We start from the raw sequence: 12,723 nt of genomic DNA, 5'->3' as shown, positions 1-12,723 counted from the left end.
TCATGGCTACAGTGGAAAACGTTGTCATTGTATTTTACTGTTTTTCTCACTGTAAAATACACGTGACAATAAATTCATTCATTTATATGGGTTAATAGACTGAAGGCGGAGTCATTGTGCTTTTTCACGTGTGTAATACTGGTGAGATTTGTATATGTGAATTTTTGCAGCATAATACAATAATACACATTAAAGAAAGTTTATTATCTCACACATCTGCGGTACATTGTATTTTTAGCATCTAGGAAATCTATTGAGATAGGTCGCGAGTCACTTATTCAATGGTAATTCCTAATTTTGCTTTCATGTAACGTGATGTGCAAACGTCCACAATTTGCAAACTCCCTGACGACATCTCGCCCTCTTGCACCATAACCCAAGGCTGGTTACAGCCACGCGCCTTCCCGGTCCCACAGGCTCACGTGACGTCAGGGATCACGTGAATAAACACGGCGCCCCTTGGGGAAGAGCCGCGCATGCGTTGATGGGGGGCAGGCAGTAGTTAATGACCCAGGTGCCGGGGAGCCGTTGGGTGAGTGTCCGGGTTTCGGCATGTGGTTGGGCGCTCGGTCCCGGTGGGGGAAAGGTGGTGGTGGGAGCCGGTGTGCGGCCGATGGGAATTTTGTTGGTCGTGGTGTAAATGAGGGGCGGCTAAGTGTTCAGGTTGAAGCATGTCACCGGATATTGGGCTTTAGGCCTATGTCCCCGTTTCTGGAAATCTATCCGAGTGTAACATGAATGATGATGCGTGGGCAGGGTGGAGTGTCTCTCTGTCCCCCCCCCCCTTTACTCCTGACAAATGACTAGAACCCAATAGGAAACTCTGGTATCATTTCAAATCACAGTGCAGTGCTGGAAACTCCTCGAACATCACATCACAGCACAACAGGGTAGTTTTTTTCATTTGCAAAAAATGTACTTTATTCACTTTTTAAAAAGTCTACAAGCGCACAAACAGATTTACATTCTGTTTTGTATAATCTTTCTAATGAGGAAAAAGAACCAAATGATACATTGAATTTTACATCCCGGAGAGCTACTGTGCAGTTGAAAGTAACATTTTTACCTCCTGCCAATAAAGGGGTCTGCCATCTTAACTGGCCTCTGTTTTAATTAGCAGAAAGACCTTGGATGGTGGTCTACCTTAGGTCGTGGAGTTTCCTCACTGCACCTTGGTGACAGCTGACCCAAGCTTTAGCATGTCCCTCAGCATGTAATACTGGACCTTGGAATGTTCCGGTCTGCAAAACTCAGTTGAGGACAATTCCTTGGGCAAACCAAACAGTATCTTTCACTGAGTTACATTGACTGTGTCTTCCAGGTATGGTCAGTATTCATTTGTCTCTGTGTTCGCCCTGGAGTATTGCCAGTAGAGCATGAAGCCCTGTGTCGTGGAGTGCTCAGGATGAACCTTGATTTAAAAAAAAATCCTGCATCTCTGTCCAGACCTTTTTTACAAAGTCACATTTCAGAAGGAGGTGTGTGACAGTCAATTTGTTCCCCCATCTTGTACCTGCAGCTACTTTTAAGAGCAGCAAGTATGTGGAAGTGTAGTGAGTCTGGGCTTACGTGACAGGATGAACCCACTCCTTTTCCTGCAAAATCTCGAGGATGTTACATGCTGATCACTGTCTGATGGACGTGTGGTCAAAGATGTTCCCTTTGCAAATTTCACCTACGATGGACAGGTGGTACAGAATGGTCCAACTTCCTGCAGCAATAAGGCCAGGCCCATCCTTTGTCACACAAGGGGTGGATAGAACCGCAGTACATAGTGACACTTGGTGCTTGCATATCAAGGGTTAGAATTCAAATATTTTAGAATTCTTTGAAGAGGTAACAAGTAGGTTAAACCAGGGAAACCTAGTGGATGTTATCTACCTAGACTTCCAAGAGACCTTTGATAGGTGCCTTATGGGAGGCTGCTGAGTAAGGTGAGTGCCCATGTTGTTTGAGGTGAGCTACTGGTATAGATTGGCTATCTGACAGAAGGCAGAGAGTTGGATAAAAGGTTCTTCTTTGGAATGGCAGCTGGTGACGAGTTGGGACCTGCAGAGGTCAGTGTTGGGGCTGCAGCTGTTCACTTTATATATTAATGATCTGGATGAAGGGACCGGGGGAATTCTGGCAAAGTTCACTGATGATACGAAGTTAGGTGGACAGGCAGGTAGTACTGAGAAGACGGGGAGGCTGCAGAAAGATTTAGACAGTTTAGGAGAGTGGTCCAGGAAATGTTTGATGGAATTCAATGTGAGCAAGTGTGAGGTCTTGCACTTTGGAACAAAGAATACAGGCATGGACTGTTTTTTACACAGTGAGAAAATTCATAAAGCCAAAGTACAAAGGGATCTGGGGCTGCTAGTCTAGGATTCTCTAAAGGTTGATTTGCAGGTTGAGTCCGTGATTAAGAAAGCAAATGTAATGTTGTAATTTATCTCCATATAAAAGCAGTGACGTGCTCCTGAGACTTTACAAAGCTTTAGTTAGGGCCCATTTAGAATACTGTGTCCAATTTTGGTCTTCACACCTCAGGAAGGACATACTGCCACTGGAGCGTGTCCAGTAGAGATTCACATGGATGGTCTTTGGAATGGTAGGCCTAACATAAGATGGTCAACTTATATCCCAGGATCCTGGGATTGTATTCATTAGACTTTAGAAGGTTGAGGGCAGGTCAGTTAGAAACTTCCAAGATAATGCATGGCTTAGAAAGGGTGGAGGCTGGGAAGTTGTTTCCGTTATGTGGGGACACTAGGACCTATGGGTACAGCCTTAAGATTAGAGGGGGTCAATTTAGAACAGAAATTAGGAGATATTTCTTCAGCCAGAGAATGGTGGGCCTGTGGAATTCATTGCCACGGAGTGCAGTGGAGGCTGGGATGTTGCGTGTCTTCAAGGCAGAGATTGATAGATTTTTGAACTCTCAAGGAATTAAGGACTATGGGTAGAGTGTGGGTAAGTGGAATTGAAGCGCCCATCAGCCATGATTAAATGGCAGAGTGGACTTGATGGGTTGAATGGCCTTGCTTTCACTCCTATGTCTTATGGTCTTATGGCCTTAAGGTCTAAGGGTCTATGCACAGTCTGATGCAGCCTCATACGAAGGTGGCCATCAGAGTGAGGAAAGCGTTGGGCCCAGACTTGTATCTGGTGTCCCTGGGAATCCAGTGCCACCCCACTGTCATGCTTGTAGGCATTCGTATCCCTAGGACTGTGAGGCTGTCTGAGGTCATCCTGCTCAGCACAGTACAAGTTTGGTTGGGGTGAATTACCGATCCCAAAACAGACCTGACGATCCTGAACATAATTTTATAATCTACATTATAAATAGGTTGCCAACTTTGAATTTCCTCTCTTTCCCCCTTCTGCTTGGGTGATGATACCTTTCCTTAAGAATTTGCACATGCTACCTGCCAGAAGCATACTGACGGTACCCCTCCAGTACCATTGCCCCATCTGATCAAGATTCCGTTGTGGCCCTCTATACTGTCCACTACAGCACCAATTTTAGCATCATCTGCAAGTTTATGAACCATGCTTCCTATATTCTTATCCAAATCATTTATGTAGGTCAGCTCATCCAGAGATATTAGCTGGTATTCGTGAAAAAGGGCCGACTGATCTGTTAAATGTGCCTGTCGTAGCCCTAATGTTACTAGGGCATTGTGTTTCTCTTTCCCCAATAGTGACCACACTTTAAAAAATAATTTATTGTTTCTAAACCTCTTTGACACATCATGTGTTTTTTATTTTTATTATGGGAAATATGAAATCAGTAAACGTGTTTGGTGTTATGTCTTTCAATTGCCCATGGTTCTCATTATTTATTAGTTGAGTTATCCATGGGACAATTGGACCAATTATTGATTCAAGCTTGTTACTTCTGTTTAGTTCTTGAAGATTGAAAATGGCTTTCAGTCCTCCTTGTATAATGACATTGAAGTTTCAAAACGCACATACCTTTTGGCATAAAAGATGCTGAAACGTTTTTGTGGTTCAGAAGTTCTAAGCAAGAACCAGCAGGACTTCCTGCAGACCATGTGAGAGATTCAGCACCATTGTGCCTGAAAGAGGAAGTGGTTGTTTAAGGTTGTGAGGGGGGAGTGCTTACACATTAATAGGTCCTGCTATTGGGCAGTGAAGTGTGTTGTTGGGCTGAGCACCACCTCTTTTGTGGTTAGGTGCTGGAAAGGATACAGGCAGTGATCATTGGTATGCTTCAGGCCTTGTGTGAACACTGAGCTCTATGGGAACCAGACCACATTATCATCTCCAGGGCTGAGTTTATAATTTGAGAGAGACAAGGATGTTTAGCTTCTGGGTTGACAGGATCTATATGAATCATGTCATTTTTGATTTAGACAGTATTTTATTTTGCTGGAGTTCTTGTGGGTCAGGTAAATTGTGCAGCCAAGCTGCTTGCTACATCTTATCATCTAGTTAAGAAGAAGTGATGTTTCACCTAGTTAATTTGATTTGAAGTTTCTGTTCATCTTGGCTCCATTAGCAAGAATGAGTGCTTCATGTTTGGCAGTGAGGCAGGGGAGAAGGCAGATCTGAACAGTATCCTTCAGTTGAGAGAATGCTCATCAGTACAGGATACCAGAACAATGTTGGGAAATTGAGGGACCTGGTTAATCCTGTGACTTAATGGGTACTGAAATCTTCACCTAGACTTTCTCTACTGTAGTATCTTGAGCAGGATATTCCAGATTTGAATGTGGAAGGTTATGTACTTTGGGTAGAATAGAGCTATAGACTACTTTCTAAATGGGGAAAGGCTTTGGAAATCTGAAGCACAAAGACACTTGGGAGTCCTAGTTCAGAGTTCTCTCAGGTTAAAGTGCAGGTTCATTTGGCAGTTAATAAGGCAAATGCATTGTTTGCATTTAAGGAGTTTAGAATACAAGAGCAGAGATGTACTGTTGAGTCTGTGTGAGGCTTTGGTCAGACTGCATTTGAAACACTGTGAGCAGTTTTGGGCTGTATATCAAAGAAAGGATGTGTAATCCTTGGAGGGATTCCAAATGAATGAAAGGCTTGTCAAATGAGGAGCAGTTGAGGACTGAGTCTGAACTCGACAGAGTTTTTGGGAAGTTGAGAGTGTGTTGCCGGAAAAGCACAGCAGGTGAGGCAGCATCTGAGGGGCAGGAAAATCAATGTTTCAGGCTGGAGCCCTTCATCAGGAATGAGGCTGTGAGCCTTGGGGGGTGGAGAGATAAACGGGAGGGGGGTGCGGCTGGGAAGGTAGCTGAGAGTGCAATAGGTGAACGGAGGTGGGGGTAAAGGGAAGTTGGGAAGGAAGATTGACAGGTGGGACAGTTCACGAGGGCCGTGCTGAGCTGGAAGGTTGGAAAGGGGTAAGGGTGGGGGGGAGGGGAAATGAGGAAATTGGTAAAGTCCGCATTGATGCCCTAGGGTTAAAGGGTCCTGAGGTGGAAGATAAGGCGTACTTCCTCCAGGCGTCGGGTGGTGAGGGAGCGATGGTGAAGGAGGCCCAGGACCTGCATGTCCTCGGCAGAGTGGGAGGGGCAGTTGAAATGTTCGGCTATGGGGCGTTGGGGTTGATTGGTGTGGGTGTCGCAGAAATGTTCTCTTAAAGCGCTGTGCGAGAACGCATCCAGTCTCCCCAACACAGGAGAGACCGCATCGGGAGCAATTGATACAAGAAATGATGTGTGGAAGAGCAGGTGAAACTTTGGATGTGGAAGGCTCCTTTGGGGTCTTGGACAGAGGTAAGTGGTGGTGGTACGGGGGCAGATTTTGCAATTCCTGCGGTGGCAGGGGAGGGTGGCGAGGACCTGACCAGGTAGTCGCGGAAGGGATGATCTTTGCAGAAAGCGGATGGGGTGGGGGGAAGAATATATGGTGGTGGGGTCCGTTTATAGGTGGCAGAAATGTCAGCGGATGACCTTGTTGCAGTTGGAGAGGTGGGATTCGAGGGCGGAGGTGTGGGACGTGGATGAGATGCGTTGGAGGGCATCTTCAACCAATTGGGAGGGGAAATTTCCTTCTTTAAAGAAGGAGGCCATCTGGTGTGTTCTGTGGTGGAATTGGTCCTCCTGGAAGATGTGGTGGATGCGGAGGAATTGGAAATCTGGAATAGCATTTTTTGCAGGAGGTAGGGTGGGAGGAGGTGAAATCCAGGTAGCTGTGGGAGTCGGTTTAAAAAAAACATGTCCTGTTGTGTCGGTCCTCGTGGATGGAGATGGAGAGGTCTAGGAATGGGAGAAAGGCGTCAGAGATGGTCCAGGTGAATTTAAGGTCGGGGTGGAATGTGTTGGTGAAATTGATAAACTGTTCGATCAGGACCCTTCGACCCCAGGCATCAATGTGGACTTCACCAGTTTCCTCATTTTCTCCTCCCCACTTCTTACCCCCTGTTCCAACCTTCCAGCTCAGCACCAGCCTCATGACCCGTTCCCACCTGTCAATCTTCTTTCCCGCCTATTCGCTCCACCCTCCTCTCGGACCTATCATCTTTACCCCCACCTCCATCCACCTATTGCACTCTCGGCTGCCTTCTCCCTAGCCGCACCCCCCTCCCATTTATCTCTCCAACCCCAAGGTTCCTAGCCTCATCCCTGGTGAAGGGCTCTGGCCCAAAACGTCGATTTTCTGCCCTTTGGATGCTGCCTGACCTGTTGTACTTTTCTAGCAACACACTCTTGACTCTGCTCTCCAGCATCTGCAGACCTCACTGTCTCCAGAGTTTATTAGGAAGACAAGTAGGATCTCATTGACACTTACAGAATATAGGGAGGCTAAAGGTGGAGGTGTTTGCATTAGTAGTAGAGAGAAGGAACTGATAGCACAGCCTCAGAGTTATGGGATGGAAATCGTTGCCACAGATTGCTGTGGCGGCAAAGTCATCATGTATATTTAAGACAGTCTTGATCAGTAAGAGGACTCAGGGTTATGGGGAGAAGGCAGGATTAACCACGATTGAATGGCAAAACAGACTCAAATTTTGCCAAATAGTCTAATTTTTCCTCCTTTATCTTATGCTCTTATGGAATGTCTTCACATTTTTTTCAGGCATGCTGTATCGTAGCAGCTTCTATGGTGTTGGTGCCACCACTACTTGGTGTGGATGGAGTTGTTTCTGCTTTGCTATAGATGGAATGCATGTACATACATTTTAGCAACCTCCTGCTACAGGTTGAATAGTTTTGGGGTTTGTTCTGCTGATTCTGGTCATCTGGTGAAGGAAATGGGATTAGGATCAGGATTTCTCCTCCTCATTTATTTGGAATGTGGGCAAGGCTCCTGTTTGCTGCATTTTTCAGGTATTCACAAACCTGCCAAATTGGGAACATGTGGCCTAGATCGATTGGTTGGCACACATGTTGTTCAATATGATATGAAGTATATTAAGTCAAGCTGTTAAAAATCTGATCCTGTGAAGGATGTACAAAGAGAAGGAGGTGTGTTTTGAAGGTTTTGCCAGTTTGTGCGTCTTGAGGCACATACATGATTTCCTGGATCTGATTCCTTCAGGACTTGTGTTATGATTCTTAGTGGTTCTGCATGGGATGGGTGTCATCTGTTCTCTTGGACTGTCAATGATGTGCTCCTTGTGGTCATGACCTTGTTGACCTGCAAAAGATGTGAAAGTGTTAAGAAGTCTCCTACATCATATGCTGTGCCATCATCATCTGGTAAATATTCTAGGTTCCTGGTGCATCAGTGCCAACCAGGATTCCCTGTCAGAGGAATTTGGGCAAATTGTCTCAAGGACTACCTATCTTTGCTACTTAACCATCTTAAGCCTGATGTGAAATTGACTCCTCTAGGACCTACATTACAGTTTTTTCCCCCTTGTGGTTGCAGTAAAAATGGCAGGGGTCTATGAGTAGCTTTTGGTATTTGGGCTGGGATGTGTTCACGCCTCACACCCAGATAGCACAGAACCTGTTGTAGTGCTATTGTGCTTGTGGGCCTAGTGAATTGGCAAAAATTGGAGCAAGGTGATCACTTGAAGGTAATTAACAAGACTGCTCAGTGCTTTCCTGTGGTAGGCATCATGTACTTATCATAAATTGTGACAGTTATTACATTACTTTAGTTAATCACTTTGATTCTTCTCCCAAGATAGTTCCCAAGATGTGGAAGAAACTATTTTTCTACTGGGATAAAAGGGCACATTAAGGTCTAAAAATGTTACTTGAACTTGAGTCACGTACAAGCCTTTAACCTTTCAAAAGCTACAGCACCTTAAAATATGCACTATTGTAGCTCCAGAATTGTAATTGCAAAAATGTTTGTCTCTGTACTAATGGGTGAAATTCTTAATCTATAGCTAAGAAGAACTTAATTATCATTTTGTAATAAACCAAAGCTATTATTTTTCTTTTCTCAGATTCATGATGTTGCAAACCAAGGCTTGTACATTTGCCTCTTGTTATTCAAGCTGATCAACTGATGTAATAGTAAAACATTTGGAGAGAACCCTCATGCCATTTGGTAGAAGAATATGAGTGGGTCAAAGCCGGACATCCTGTGGGCTCCTCACCATGTGGACAGATTTGTTGTTTGTGATTCTGAACTTTGCCTCTATCGTACTGAATCAGTAGGAAATTTTGAAGCTAAAGCTGGTTCTTTGAGACTCTCGGAGGATACCACAGCCACATTGCTGGCAATTAACTCTGACACTCCCTATATGAAATGTGTTGCTTGGTATCCTAAATATGACCCAGAGTGTTTACTTGCTGTTGGTCAAGCCAATGGGCGGGTTGTCCTTACTAGCCTTGGTCAAGATCGCAATTCTAAATGCAGAGATTTGATAGGAAAGGAATTTGTTCCTAAGCATGCCCGTCAGTGTAACACATTAGCTTGGAACCCTGTGGACAGCAATTGGCTTGCTGCTGGACTGGACAAACACAGAGCAGATTTCTCAGTACTCATCTGGGATATCAGCAGCAAATATACACCAGAGATAGCTGTCCCAGCAGAGAAGGTTCGTCTTTCTGCTGGTGATACTGATGCTGGCCTTGTTGTAACAAAGCCTTTGTGTGAGCTGGGACAAAATGATGCAAGCCTCTCTCTTTGCTGGCTCCCAAGAGACCAAAAGCTCCTGCTGGCAGGCATGCACCGCAATCTTGCAATTTTTGACTTGAGAAACACCAGCCAAAAAATTTTTGTCAATACAAAAGCCGTTCAGGGTGTAACTGTTGATCCTCACTTCCATGACCGTGTAGCATCTTTTTTTGAAGGTCAAGTGGCAATCTGGGACTTAAGGAAGTTTGAAAAGCCAGTACTGACACTGACTGAGCAACCAAAACCACTAACAAAAGTGGCATGGTGTCCAACTAGAACTGGTTTGTTAGCTACATTAACAAGAGATAGTAATATAATTCGCCTGTATGATATGCAGCACACTCCAACACCTATTGGGGATGAAACGGAACCCACCATAATAGAAAGAAGTGTACAACCATGTGAAAACTACATTGCCTCCTTTGCTTGGCATCCAACAAATCAAAACCGTATGGTTGTAGTGACACCTAACAGATTGATGACAGATTTCACTGTCTTTGAGCGAATATCACTAGCTTGGAGTCCAACTACTTCTCTCATGTGGGCTTGTGGAAGACACTTGTATAACTGCAGTGAAGAAGGAGAAGCTAGTTCTGGAGAGAAAGATGTTGCTACAAAAATGAGGCAGCGGGCATTATCGAGATATGGACTTGACACAGAGCAAGTATGGCGAAATCATTTATTGGCAGGCGATGATGACCCACAGCTGAAGTCCTTATGGTACACTCTGCATTATATCCTTTTTGGTTAAAATTTGGAGAGGAAGGTAATGGTTCACCAAAGATTCTTTTTTTTGAAATGTTTCTTAGGAAGGTACTTTGCAGCATTGCTTATTAAGAAGACTTTTTTTAAAAAAAAAACTTAACTAGATGCATTTTAAAAATTTTGTTTCACAGTGCAACAATATTTAGAAACAAGAGAAACTTCCTTATGATATTTCTATTCTAGTTTTATTTAAGGATGTATATCTCTTAAAGCTATTTGTCGAAGAGCTGTCATAGATTCATTGCTTTGAGTTTGTCGGCACCTCCACTATAAGACCATAAGACCATAAGACTATAATGCATGACTAACTGGATGGAGTGCATTTTTTCATGTTTTAGCAATTCCTACAGTTCTGTTCTTATGTAACTGAATAGTGTAACTTATGTTCAAAATCTGGAAACAAATTGTGGTAGGATGTTGTACTGACATTATGAATCTACATAACCTGAGCTTGCAGCACCTATTACCTTCTGGCTACCTGGACCATAACCCATTTCCTTGGAATCATCATTAATGCATTGAGCACCCTGTCAGCTAACACTTCAATTCTGTAGAAGACATTGTGCATCCAAGGAAACTCTGGTTAGACTATATTTGGAGTACTGTTTTCAGTTCTGGGTGCTTATCCTTCTCTGTCTTGAGGCATAGCAGAAATTGACCAGAATGATAACTGGATTCCCGAAAGATTTAAATTACAAGGAAAGATTAGACCGGCATGGTAATCTTCCCTGGAAACTTTTTTCTGTATTTGTTTTTAGGACATAGGCATTGCTGGTTGGATGGCATTTGTTGCCCTTGAGAAGGGGTGGTGGTGAGCTGCCTCCTTCAAATAGTGCATACTGTGCTGTAAGTACATCCACAATTCCCTTGAGGAGGGAATTCCATGATTTTGACCCAACTACAGTGAAGGAACAGTGATATATTTTCAAATCAGGATGGTGAGTGGCTTGAAGGGGAATTTGCAGGTGGTGTTATTCCCATGTATTTGCTACTCTTCTAGATGGAAGTAGTTGTGGGTTTGGGAATGTGCTAAGGATCTTTGGCAAAGTGTGTACTAAGTATCAATGGTGGAGTGAGTGGATGTTTGTAGATATGATACTAATCAAATAGGATATTTAGTGTCAAACTTCTTGAATGGTGTTGGAGCTGCACTTGTCCAGACAAGTGGCGACTATTCCATCACATGCCTTGTAGATGGTAAATAGGCTTTGGGGAATTAGGAGATGAGTTAAAGATAAATGGTTATTGAAAACTTCAATTAGATTAAGGGGAATCAGTTGGGGGGGAAAGCTATTTTCATGGGTTTGGGAGTCTGTGACTAGGGGAATAGTTTTAATAAAACTTTTTATTTCAGGAGGGAAATTGGGAAAGATTTTGCAAAATGTGCTGAGATTTGGAATTATTCTGCCAGTACCATTTCCTATATTGGACAAGTGGACAAAATAGAACTTTTCTCCATCGGGTAATTGACATAATACCTCAAATAAAATTTCATAGGTACGTTTATCCTAATGCATAACAATCAACATACACTTTCCACTGTTCATAACATTGAAAATTAAATTTAAAAATGTTAAAATGTATCCAGTAAAATTAATAAATAATATGGTACTGGACATTTTGGTGACAGATTCATAAATGCTGAAAATATGTGGGCTAGATTCTTGACTAAACAATTGGCTGAGGGCAATGGTTGAGTGGCAATGAGGGTGACCATTACTGCCTTCCTGACTCCTATCTATCAGCAATGTAACTTTTTCTATAAAGAGAACCAGGTAATTTGTTACATCCACCTGAGAGCTAAAACAGAACCTTGGTTTAATGTTTCATATAAAAGTTGGAAGAGGTGGCATATATTGAAAGTAGAAATGTGCTATTAATTTTAAAAAAACATCTATTTCTCCAATCTAATTATCTGTATTAAAAAATAAAATGTCTTTGTATCTTACTCGTGGAAATGAATGGTATATGGTGCCATCTAAGTGGGCTGTTATGTTCTGGATGCTGTCCAACTTCTTGAATGTTGCTGAAGCTGCAGGCATTTAGGCAAGTGGACAGTATTCCATCACACTTCTGAGTTGTACCTTCGATGTGGACATGTTTTGGGACTCAGCAGGTGAGTTATTTTTCATAAACTTCTTACTTCCAACCTGTTTGTAGCCTCAGCATTTCTATAGCTCATCCAGTTTTTGTTCTGGTGAATAATGACCCCATGATGTTTGTACGAATTACTCAATGGTAATGTAATTTGAATGTTAGAATGGGTGATGGTTGGGTTGTCCCTTGATTTTAGTTGTCATTGCCTGATACTTGTGTGGCACACTTGTCACATTGCCTGGATGCAGTGTTTGAGAAGTTGTGAATGGTGCTGATATATTGCACAATATGCAAACATGTCCATTTCTAACCTTATTCAAAGGAAGGTGAAGGTAATTGGGCCTGGGGCAATCATGTGCAATACTAAGTAGTGCCCTTACCTCTGAGCCAGGAAGTGTAGGTTCAAGTCCCACTACCTCAGAGGCATGTATTAGAATCTCTGAACAGTTTAATTAGAAAATACCTAGCCTGTGGTACTACTGCACTGATGTCTTGGAGCTGAGATGATTATTTAAGTGTCCAATTGTGTTTTTTATTATTTTTGGAATATGTGATATTTTCAGACTTGACTCCTAGAACTGACTCTGTCTGTAAGGGATTGTAATTCTATATAAACTTTGCAATGAAACTAGTTCAAAAATGTTATCTGAAATCAGGGCTGAAAGTTTTCAGGCATAACTACTGGGTGTTTGTGCACTTGTTGCTAAGGTGTTTGAGAGCTCTTGATGGTGTTGAATATGGGAGCTTTGAGAAGGGCAAATGATGTAGGAGAGAAATCTTGCATTTTGAAGCGCATTGGTCTGAGATTCCTTCATTTGCTTT

At 43.0% G+C, this 12,723-nt stretch overlaps 1 protein-coding gene across 2 annotated transcripts in view; it reads left to right on the top strand.

Annotated features, from left to right (window-relative positions):
• The first annotated feature begins 458 nt into the window (after positions 1–458).
• Positions 459–12,723, top strand: part of mios (missing oocyte, meiosis regulator, homolog (Drosophila)) — a 58,310-nt gene continuing 46,045 nt past the window's right edge. The window contains exons 1-2 of one of the 2 annotated variants that reach the window (XM_072575417.1): positions 459–532; positions 8,363–9,773. In XM_072575417.1, the coding sequence (XP_072431518.1) occupies positions 8,477–9,773 (1,297 nt within the window). In that variant the 5' untranslated portion in view covers positions 459–532; positions 8,363–8,476. Of the gene's footprint in view, positions 533–1,302; positions 1,322–8,362; positions 9,774–12,723 lie in introns of those variants that run through there. The other variant, XM_072575418.1, reaches the window with a different exon arrangement.

The sequence above is a fragment of the Chiloscyllium punctatum genome, chromosome 8 (assembly GCF_047496795.1).
Source record: "Chiloscyllium punctatum isolate Juve2018m chromosome 8, sChiPun1.3, whole genome shotgun sequence".
Lineage (NCBI taxonomy): Eukaryota > Metazoa > Chordata > Chondrichthyes > Orectolobiformes > Hemiscylliidae > Chiloscyllium > Chiloscyllium punctatum.
Note: the sequence above shows the minus strand (reverse complement) of the source record. Positions and strands in the feature narration are given on the sequence as shown.